The sequence below is a fragment of the Pholcus phalangioides genome, unplaced genomic scaffold (assembly GCF_987345545.1).
Source record: "Pholcus phalangioides strain wild (caught in Gottingen) unplaced genomic scaffold, Ppha-v1.0 ptg000020l_1, whole genome shotgun sequence".
NCBI lineage: Eukaryota > Metazoa > Arthropoda > Arachnida > Araneae > Pholcidae > Pholcus > Pholcus phalangioides.
The window spans coordinates 9,171,227-9,183,448 of record NW_028301613.1 but is presented as its reverse complement, the minus strand read 5'-3'; the positions used below and the strand labels follow the sequence as shown (position 1 = coordinate 9,183,448).

General features: G+C 33.3%; 1 protein-coding gene across 1 annotated transcript in view; it reads left to right on the top strand.

The window, feature by feature from the left end:
- LOC149070947 (activating signal cointegrator 1 complex subunit 1) overlaps positions 1 to 12,222 on the top strand; it is a 34,504-nt gene that overhangs the window by 9,966 nt on the left and 12,316 nt on the right. The window contains exon 3 of the mRNA XM_089248499.1: positions 8,426 to 8,532. Coding sequence (XP_089104625.1) covers positions 8,426 to 8,532 — 107 coding nt within the window. The remainder of the gene's footprint in view (positions 1 to 8,425; positions 8,533 to 12,222) is intronic.

Genomic DNA, 12,222 nt, shown 5'->3' with positions numbered 1-12,222 from the left:
ACACATCAATATCGACAGCTCAGCGCGGTACCCCTAGTATCCGCGATGCACACTTTGAGAACCATTGGTGTAAACAGTGAAGATGAAGTACAAACATAATTACTCTATCGAAAAGATCTAGGCATTTCATATTTGGATTTTTCCAACAGGCGAATTCACTAGATAGTGGCGATTCATATAATTCGTTGTTAAAAGAAACTTATCAGCGATATCTTTGTAGATTTTTCATACAGGAAACTGTTTTTCATAGGATCTTGTTTCGAAACTTAATTGCAGAGTGTTATTTCTCTTAATTACCGGACTTGAATCGACAGATTTACAATTGAAACTGTCATGCTCGAGTGTGTAAGAAAAGTTTTTCTTCGATGAAAATACATCAGGGTGAGTTTGTGTATTCTAATTTTCATTATTAATCCTATTATTTTAAAAATAAGCAGTGCGTAAGCTGAATCCAATGAAGATTGACGAGAAAAGGTTAAGTAAAATGCAAAGAATTCTATATTGCACGTGAAATTCATTTTTCCCGATGATTTCCTTATATGTGTTTAAATTTTTTAAATTTTTTTGTCACTATTGCACCTGTTCAAAGTATGAAATGAAATATTTTACTGCGGTATAAATTTTCATGATGATAAATTAATGATGTATTCGGCACCCAAGAGCTAGTTACGGTCCTGAAGTTGGTTCATCTGCCTGCGTGAAAATTGCTAGAACAGCCAAACCTCTTTCTCGTTGCACCCTTTGAGGAAAAATTTTCAAACTTTTCTCTAATTATTTTTTTCCTTAACCCTGATGTGATGCCTCTTCTGTGGCTCCATGGGTCTGCGTGAGTCACACCTCATTTGAGCCACCATTGCCTATCGCATACTGAAAAAAAATTCATTTTAATTGTTGTTCCCCCTCCCTCATACGATTGAAGAAAAAATTTATAACCAATGCTCTGTCATGACTAAATACTTATTCAATTGGTTATGATTAGTGCCACAATAAATTTGGTTGGTACTTGCCAAATTATTTGAAATTTAATTTACTCTCGATGGGTCGACAGTCTACTACTATTGGATATAATATTTTTAGTTGACCTCTTCACAGTCAACACTTTCAGGTTTTAATTATTGTATGTTATTCCGAAAGTATCCATCTACCTTAATTACCTTACCGTATCATAATTACATGCAAGTAAGCTTGCATTGAAAGCATTTTGTATAAATTCAAAGATTTACGTAATAAAATATTTTCATAGATTAGGCTTGTAGCAAAAATAATTATAAAGAAAAAACCATGACTTGTTTATATAAGAATCCAATAATGAATTATTAGAAATTGTTACCGAATTGTTATCTTTTTTATCACGGGAAATAAAAACTATTAATTCATTAAGTACTGGAGCCGAAGAGTAGTAAATAGATGATGAGAGATATATATTGTAGCAGCATATAAACAGGGATGTCTTTTGGGCGGAGATACGGGGGGGGGGGGCCCTCCAGCGTCAAAGGTGGAGTCGACTGATCTAATGTATAAATGTATATATGAATTGAAATCATCATCATCGTGCCCCCCCCCCCCCAGACTTCCAAGTCTATCCCCGCCTATGGCTGTGCCACCGGCACAGAGCACTGCTATAAGGCTATAAGGAAAAGTATTAAATCAGGAGGAGTAAAGAGAAATATAATTGCAGAAAAGTTTAGAGAAAGAAAGAATGTGTTTCGTGTCTGTAAAAACACTCGAACTATAGCGCATTAATGACTCTCGGAGAAAGCTAAATTTTTATGCATTTTATCTAGCTAGAAACAGTTGCGAATTTTCAGGATCGCTTCACTGATGCGGCTTATCCGCCGAAGTGACGCGTGACCAATGTCGTCTCACATGGTGAGACTTTTGCCCCGAGGCTCGAGCCGCCCATGATATGCAGAATTTATACAAAAATATATTTGTGTTTTTTTTTAATATTTATTTTTACAAATACGTTTTCAATTTTTGATATCCTTCAAGGAGGGGGGGGGGCGGCGAACGCCCGTGTGAGCACCCACTGGTCGAAAATACTTCCGACGCCCCTGCACACATAGAAATCATTGCTGACACAAAACTGCTGAAGCTATAAATATATTATTTTTATTATTGTATTTTTCTCAATGGTGATTTATGATTCGGAAACTCACTGAAAGGGTGTTTTTTTAGTTTCACCTTTAAGAAGGTCATAAAGGGATTCTATGTTCATATAGAGAAACGTCGCTGAAGCTATAAATATGAATTACTGCTGAAGCTATAAATATGAATTACTGCTGAAGCTATAAATATGAATTACTGCTGAAGCTATAAATATGAATTACTGCTGAAGCTATAAATATGAATTACTGCTGAAGCTATAAATATGAATTACTGCTGAAGCTATAAATATGAATTACTGCTGAATATGAATTACTGCTGAAGCTATAAATATGAATTACTGCTGAATATGAATTACTGCTGAAGCTATAAATATGAATTACTGCTGAATATGAATTACTGCTGAATATGAATTACTGCTGAAGCTATAAATATGAATTACTGCTGAATATGAATTACTGCTGAATATGAATTACTGCTGAAGCTATAAATATGAATTACTGCTGAATATGAATTACTGCTGAAGCTATAAATATGAATTACTGCTGAAGCTATAAATATGAATTACTGCTGAAGCTATAAATATGAATTACTGCTGAAGCTATAAATATGAATTACTGCTGAAGCTATAAATATGAATTACTGCTGAAGCTATAAATATGAATCACTGCTGAAGCTATAAATGTGAATTACTGCTGAAGCTATAAATGTGAATTACTGCTGAAGCTATAAATATGAATTACTGCTGAAGCTATAAATATGTAATTTAGTCAGTAGTTTTACCTCATAATTTTAAGACTTACTAAGATGGAATTGTTCAAAATTCATATAGATAAATCATCGCCGAGCCAGAACCGCTGAAGCTGTAAATATGAAATTCTATCAGTAGTTTCATTTTGTGACATGGTCTCACTAAAAAGGGATTTTTTGAAATTCAACCCCTAAAGATTTCATAAGAGGGAATTTTTAGATTATAAAATCCAGCAAGTGAAGTTGCAAGTAACAGCTAGTTATATATTGATATTTATTATGATTTTCTTTTTCTTTTTACAAATAGGCCAAGCTCACTCATTGTTTGTTAGTTTCAATAGTTCTTACATTTTCGTTGGACAGCTCAGCAATAAAAACTGGTACTGAGGCACCACAAATCTTATGATGACTAAAATTTTCAACAGTGTGTTATAATGTATATGTGGCTTATAAAAAAAGAACCAATCTGAATCAATACAATGTGTTAGAATCTGAACCGAAAGTTCCCAGACTGAAGCTGTAAAAAAATATATTTGAAAGAGTCTGTGATAAAGAATTTTTGGCTTCACCATTTCATATGTTTTTGTGGTTTTAATGTTTCATTCATACTCATCAAGAATTTCTCATTGTAGCCCCCTAACAGGGAACAAACAAAGGGATAATTTATTTTATGCTGTGTGTTGAATGTTTTTACGGAAATAAAGGACAGACAAAAAGATCATCAGAAATATGGTTAAAGTAACACATCAGATATGTGAAGAATCAAGACTTTGAAAAATCTGCTATCGTCACGATTGACTCCTATTTAAACTCCTAAGGTGCTGTGAATTTTAAAAAAACCAACTTCCCTCCAGTTATCAAAAAGTCGGAATGTCCAATTTACAGAGAATTTTGTTTCACATAAAAATAACCATTCATATCCATGGTATGTTTGTGAGAAGAGAAAGATCCATAAATCTCTTCAAATGTTCCCTCTTTGTTAAATTTTAAACTAATACTACTATTTCTACTACTTAATCATACATGCACCTCGTACACATTCCTGTATGGAATTTGTAGATTTTAAACTACTAAATGGGTATAGTGAGGTACAATACTTTATATTCGGGTCATTCTCACAAAATTGGACCAAAAATGAAAAAAAAAATTACCAAAAAAAGTGTCGACCGAGAAACCCAAAAAATTCTTTGGGCACTTCTTTACCTGCTAATAAATGAAATATAGTCAGCAATGAAGTCTGTTAAAAATTCATGGTGAAAATAATTGATTTAAATTTAATCATGACGAAAGATAGGTAAATCAGACGATGCATTTTGCCTGTTTCAGCACTTGATATTTATACTTGACAATCGCAATATGATATGTTCCATCGATTTCACTAGTTCATTTTCCACTTGGACAAGCACTGATACTCGGAACAATGTTTTTGTCCAATGAATCTTTCTTTTTTTATTTGTGTTTCTCGCTCTTTTTTTTGTCAATTTTATGGGGACAACCAATTTCCAACATGTCTCTGTTTTGTTAGAGCACAAGATGTACTCTCAAAGCAAAGTCTATAGATAAAACATTATTTAAGCTTTATATTGCAACCAAGAAATTTTGATTCTGTACTTGTATCCTCCTTAACTAATGGTCTAATCTCCCTTTTGGTTAACTAATGCCAGGAGAAAGACATTTTTACATGTTTTGCAACATTGGTTGAAACTAAGCATGTTGAAATATGTGTTTTTCAGAAACAATAGATGTCTCTGGACTGAAACATGTGGTAAAGTGAAAATAATTTTCAATTATATATTTCTCACAAAAAAAGTAACTAGTAGAAGGACATTTAATAAAGACACACGGCTCTTTTTTCCCTAATAAATCTAATTTGTGAATTAATTTACAATTATAAGTGATTTAAAAAGAGGTTCAACTGTACATTCTATTTAACCTTCTCAATACAAAATTTAATAGGTGCCAACTGGTGTTGTAGGATTTGAACCAATGTTTTCCAAATGTCAGGAATGGGGGAAAAAAGATGGGGGAAATTTTCATTTTCCCCTGGGCGGGGTGCATGTGTGGTGTAGCAGTAGTAGGTAGGGCCTCCAAAAAATGGCTCGGGGATCCATGATGTTCTTAAGTCAGCCACCTCGTTGGGCAATTTGCCTGTTGTGGCGTTGTGTTTGTATTTGTATTTGGCTATAAACTGTTGAAAAATATTTAAAATTATGAAAAGGTGAAATATGAAAGTATGCTGGTCCCAAAAATATATATTATTGAAAAAAATTACATATTTTTTTGTTTTAGGATAGAAAGTTATTTTAAAATTTGAAAAATGGGCTTTGGACAGCCAGAAGAATGCCAAATGAAAATTTGTAGTAGTGACTTTTCAGAAACTGAAATATAAATAGAAAGTGATGAAAAAAAGTTCTGTGTCTCAAATATATTTAATATAAACTGCCGGGGAAACAACGTGGGCCAATTTCGTGAGAATGACTCATTTATTATTTATATTTATTATATTTATTACATTTTATATTTTTGTTATTCGCTTCTATGAGGAGAAAATTTCATGTCTGTTTGAATTTTCACTTTTCATTGAAGTCCCAAGGCTGCCATGAATTTACTAAGTACTGTGAATTTTTCAAAAAAAAAAGGGTTTTTTTTTCAAACTTTCGAAAAGTTCTAATGTGCATTTTGTAGATAATTTCATTTGGAATAAGAACAACTAATCCATATGTATATCATTTGTTGTATGAGGAGAAAATTCCATAAGTCTGTTTGAATTCTCACTTTTTATTGATTTTAAACTTATAAGTAATACTTACCTTTTTCTCCTCACACAAACGAATCTCAACAAACATTTTACAACGAAAGTTAGAGGTCAACAATAGAGATGGGACAAATATTTGGCTGCTATTTTGTATTCTTCTGTATTTTGACTACTGCCCAGAGAGAAAATAGTAGTAGGAAACAAAAACACAGTCATAAAATCATTTAGTTTTACAGTGGTGGGGTGGCATTATTGTGTTTTGCTCCTCTCACAAAAATCCTAGCTTTCTATGTACCTCGGAGTAATTTATACAAGGAGCATGTCTTTCAAGAAAAGTTTTGATGTTTTAGCTAAAGCTTTCTAATTTCCAACTCGCTATAACAGAATATTTTTCATACCTTTAAATATTAGATCCTTGGCATCATGGGCAAAGATACAGAGACACCCCTTCCCCAGCGTTCTAAGGTGGAGTTGACTGATCTAATATTTTTGCGTACAATGAATTGACATCATCATTATCATGCCCTCCAGCAGGGTTGGTGAAAAAAACCAAAAAACCGGGGTTTTTTGGTTTAAACCGGTTTTTTGTTTTAAATAGTATTAACATTAAAAACAATGAAATTTCTGAAAAATCATCCAAACTTCCAATAATTAACAAAAATAAAATGTTTATTAATGTAATTAACACTGTTCCGTATTAATTAATAAATATTTCTTACATTTTAACAAAAACCAACTTTTGCCATTTAATTATTTTTTGCTTAACTCAATGGATTACTGTGTGTTTGAAAATTCTTTTAATGTTATTATTAATCATATAATATATAAAGGTTTTTCTCCAGTTACTTTCAGTATACTTAATTACGAAGCTATTTTGCAAAAAGTAATAAAAATTAGGTGAATATAATGCATTTAATGAAGCATAAATAATGCAGATTAATTAGCAATGATTTACAATATACAGGGTGATTATAACTAAGGTTCTGATTTCAAAACACATTTTAAAAAGAGCGATTGTCAGAATGACTTGAAAATTGTCATGAATATTCCTGAAAAAATTCAATTTTATTTGATAAAGGGGAAAAAATACTTAAAAATGTAAAATTAATGACATCATCCAACATGTGGGAAATTTGCTCGCAGAATGGAAGCGATAGCCAGTCATGGCAAAATTATAACTTAATTATAGCATTGCACGACTCCATAATTCATGGAAACATCACACAAAAAATGAAGTAATTGAACAAATAACTACAACTTACTCAAAAAATGTTAAATATGTTGTCCACCGCGTGTTCTGGCTATGAGGTTGAAAGCACAAAAATTCTTGTTCAACAACAGAATCGGAGTATGCCATGGTCATAATGCGGATGTGCCTGCAATTTAGCTTTATTAAACCAAACGCGCCCCCTTTGCCCCGTTCATATTCCTGAGGAATGAGGAACTTCTAACATATAGGGAATGTGCTGGAGATTGCAATTCACCAAAGTTTGCAATCTGACCACTGTTTATAACATTTTGCGGTACCCCCACAGCCAGAAGTTGCAAGGGTTAAGGTGCATCCTGTCAAAATGGGTCTTCAGCAGCTGCTTTGCTGGTATTGCAATGTGCATCTTGATAGAAGTTCTATCCACACACTGATGCTGTGGAAGTGCCGAAATGATGTGGTTGCACAAAATAGATTATACTGCTGGCCAAGTACAGCATCATCTACTTGCACATTTTGCACTTTTTTCTTTTGCGAAAGAAACGTCCATTGCTTCAGGAGTATCCATGCAAATTTTCAAGTCATTCCGATCAGTACTTATTGTATAGTTTTGGAATCAAAACTTTAATTATAATCACCCTGTATATAGCTGATTATTTTTCATAAATCTGTTACTACTATACAGTAGAACCTTGATTAACTGGGCTTAACAGTGTGTGTGTGAAAGTATTAAAAAAACAACTATTGAATATTAAGACTGGGAGATGTGCTACTTCTTATGGGAAACAAAATGAAAATGTATGTGAGGTAATGTAACAACTAGTACACTGGTCTTTGTCCTTTAAGGACAGCTGGTGTCCTGGCTTTGGATTATAGGACCACCTGCCCCTAGCATGATGGTGTTCACTACTGTAGCTGCTTCTTTGTGAAGGGAAAAAGAAACCCTGTGAGATAATACACCACTACATTTAGATGTGTGATGCAATCCTTATTCATGAATTTGCTAAAGATAGAGCATCAGAATGTAGCCAAAGGTTAGAAAATGTTGTAAGAATGAAAAATTTTGGCTTTTATATATAACTTTAAATGACTAAGATACTTCATATGAAAAATATATATATATTCTAGCCACTTTTATGAGACTTTTTGAAAAAAACCACTTATAAAATCTTATGTCATTTAAAGATATACCATCAGAATGTACCCCAAGGATATAAAATGTGGTAAAAATGAAACATTTTGGCTAATAATGAACAAATATGATATTTTTCAAGGAAAAAAATGATATTTAGGCCACTTTTATCTGATTTTTAAAAAAAAACCAGCTGGTTAATACCAAGGTTTAAACCAAGCAACCCTGCCCTCCAGACTTTCAAGTCTGTCTCCACCTATGCTTGACATCCAGTAGCAAATCACTCGTTGTAGTGAGAAGCTGTACTCTTTGTATCAAATTTTATTGTATTTCTAGAAATTCAAAAAAAATATCTAAACTCCAAAGTATCCACTGACTCGTATGGCTATGTATCGTATAATTATGTTAAATCATATCTGTAAGCTATTAAAATTTTAAAAATATTTACGGATGTCTTTCTTGTCTTATATTTCAGAGAATTAAGAAGACTATCTAGTTATCTTAAGAAAGGGGAATTGAAAGCTGAAAGTGTGGAAATCAGTGTTCCTCACTCGCGCGATTCATCTGGAAGTTTTGAAATAAGTAAACAAACTTCATGTGTCTCTTAAATCTACCTCTTTTAATTAATTGCTAAGAATTGGACTAAGAACTTTTCATTAACCAGAATTTCATGATTAACGAGTTTGCATTTTGATCCACTTTATTGATCCAAGGAAAAACAATAACACATTTTTTAAAAATTAATATGATTAATTTCCTTAAAAACTGGAAAAATTGCTATAAAAATGATGGAATCAACAAGGTTCTAGTAAATATTTTGAGTACCACTACAAAAAGAAGAAACCTTTGAATACTTTTTTTGTATATTATACAGTGATAATACTATACAGGGTGATGCTATAAATCCCCTTACCGCATTTTACTGGCAAACCATTGATCCTAGAAGCACACTTTCAATTAGAAAAGGAAAAAAAAAAATAGAAAAATGAAATGAAAATTATGACCATATACAGTCAAACCTCGTTAATGAGTCACTCTTGGGAGAGCAAAAATATGACTTGGTAAGCGGAGTGACTCGTTAAGCGGAGTAAGCCATAGCTGTGCCAATTCCTACCTGAGGACAATTGACACTTACAAAACGTGACCCGGTAAGCGGAGGGACGTGTTAACCGGGTGACGCACTAACGAGGTTTGACTGTATCTGCTTATGCATGGGAGTCCAGGAAATCACTCAAGGGCAATGCATACCAACATTGGCTTGAAGCTTATAAGTAATGATGAATGTTTAAATTTGCCATGGGGGTCCCCCCCAGGACAACATAATCATAGTACAATTAAAAAAATCACTCAAAAATTTGTAAAAAAAATATATAATTGAAAGTTTATTTAAATACAGCACACACTTCATAGGCACTGGAATGCAGAGGGCTTAGGCCACATGAGCCCTTTCCCCCTTCTGAAGTAACTTTTCGAGGGTGCAAAGTCCCTTGTTAGTAATTCATGAATATTCAATGCAATTCCAACCTGCATGCACCCTTGTGGTCTGAGATGTATGGACATCTGCAACCATAGACCCACCCAACTCCTGTTTTCTTTGTATCAGAGCTTCTACTTCTATGGTGAAACATTCTTTCAGACACAAGTTCTGCGAGCTCGACCATGCACATGCAAATGAGGCCGTGTCCAAATCTGCCGAACTGAACCATTCAAAAACCTGTTTTTATCCCACAGTGCGAGAGATTTCGATGGAAAACAGGTTTTTGCACATTTAGGAATCAAGTGGAGCGACAGGTTTGGATCCGGCTTTGCAGATTGCCTTCCGTGCACAGACAAAATAGGTCGGCTCCAAGTTACAAATTCATGGTTATGGTAAAGATCAGTGCGAAAAAATAATATAAACAAGTATAATACCACAAGAAACTCAAAAGATCCGATTTTTTTAAAATCGATTTCTGTAGTATCTCCTGTAGCTCTGTTGTTTATTGCTGCCACCTGTGGAAACTTTGGTCAATCCGTAGCATTGACAAATCTGCATGTGACATGCTGAGTGGACACAAAACAGTTTAGCCAACCCCACCCCTCTGTAAGTGAGACAGGACGTGAGGGAAGAGGTCTGTAGAGATCTGAGAGGTCTACTAGAAAAGGAGGTCTATACAGGACTTATCAATTGGAGAAGTTGTTAGTTCAGGTACCCACAAAGTAGTTTTTCTAGTTTTTGGCATTCCAAGATGACAATAGGAATATTTCTTATTTTTATAAAATGTGGTTGAGGATGTTTCATCTTCAAACCCACTTCCTCTTATCATCGGAAGTCAACAAATCCGAATCCCCTCCCTTCCTTATCAATGCTGACGTAATACTGAAATGGCCCCTAATCATATATAACAATATCACTTGTGGTTCCCGATCTACTTTCATAGTGTTAATATGTTTCCATCTATAATGATGCTTTATAACCATACATTTCTCCATTCCCTTGAGTATCATTATACAGGGTGCATAGCAAATAACGCCTCACACTGCAAATTACTGGTGAACCGTTGATCTAAAGGCATACTTCCAATTATAAAAAGTATTTAAATAATGCGTGGATCTCAGTTACGCTATTCATATTGCAAGGGGCTGCATAGGTATTAAAATTAAAAAATTAACGTTATATAGGGACACCCTGTGCTCAAAAACCCAATTAGAAAAATGCTGCCCAGTCTCTGAGACCAAAAATAAAAATGTATGCATGTTTCTAAATAGTGCAGTATTCGCTGAAATATTTGAATTTAAAAACCTGAGAAAAGTTGAGAAAAAATAGCATAAATGAAGGAAAAAGCATTTTCCATTAGTTTAACCCTTAACTGACATGGGGGGGGGGGACACATTCTTCATCTTGCTACCCTTTGAGAAAGAAATGCATCTGGACCATCTTATTTTCAGTACCTTTCAAGCTAGTTGTTTACACGTGTTTGATAAATTTATTATCGTTATTTTACTTTTCCTACCCTGTATTTTATTTGTATCATTGATCAAAGTTTCCGTGGGGATGACCCCACCATGCCACTTGTGTGACAGCCAGTGTTCAGATCAAATTGGTGTATGAGAAGAACACTAGTTTTCTCGATAACAGTTTTACATTAATGGTGAAACATCGGGTGAGCATAAGAATAGTTTTTTTAGTGAATTGTACGCAAGATCTTTGTGATCAGCGTGCCATGGTGTTGTTCACAAGTACTGTTTTCGACTTAGAATGAGTAACTTTTGTATTTGTGAAAATATAGTAAATATTATTTTAATTGTAAATTTTATTTTCTGGGTATATTTTCTAATGTTCATTTTTTAATCATGAAAATTGTATTAAAAAAATTTAATGTATAATTTTTAAAAAATTTGAAAGTCATGTATCCCTCCATCTTTTTCAAATGTGTGTCTCAATAAAAGACCATTTTTTAAAAAATAATTGAAGAAATTTGAAAAATTATTTAGTGAATTAATTGATAGATGAATGAAGAGTCATGTAACAAACCCACTGCTTTTATGAAAATTTCTTTTGTTGATTTTTAAAATGCATCAATACTTGCTGGGGTCAAAATGCCACTACGACGGCAGTTATGAACAGAATTTTCTCAATGCTAGTTAAGGGTTAGAAGTTAGGAGCAAATATCATAAATGAGGGTAACAAGCATTTCCGGTTAGTTTATGCTGTTTTTTTCCCCAACTTTTCTCGATTTCTGGATTTCAATATTTTGGCAAATAATGCTTTTGGAAACGTTGAATTTTTGTTGTTGCCCTCAAAGAGACTGGGCAACATTTTTCTAATTGGGTTTTGAGAAGAGGGTGTCTGTATGAAAAAAGTTATTTTTTTAAATTTAATAACTATACAACTCCTTGCAATATGAATGACGTATCTGAGATCCACGCATTATTTTGATACTTTTTGGATTGGAAGTATGCCTCTAGGATCAATAGTTCGAAAGTAATTTACGGTGTGGGATGTTAGCTATGCACCCTGTGACAGTCCAATGTTGAAGCTCAAAATAACAAATATTTCAAACACCTACCATGTATAGGCATTTCACTATGTAATAAAACTGAGACTTTATTTTTTAGATTTGCTTTATTAAAATTTGTTCACATCCACAAAGTACTTTATTTATTTACTTTTCTTTTCTAACTTCTATTATGGTTTTTTGTACTTAATTTAAAAAATAATAGAGATATAAATTTATTGCGAATGACACTATGTTTCTGAAATCATGTTTAAAAATAAAAATATTCAGTTCA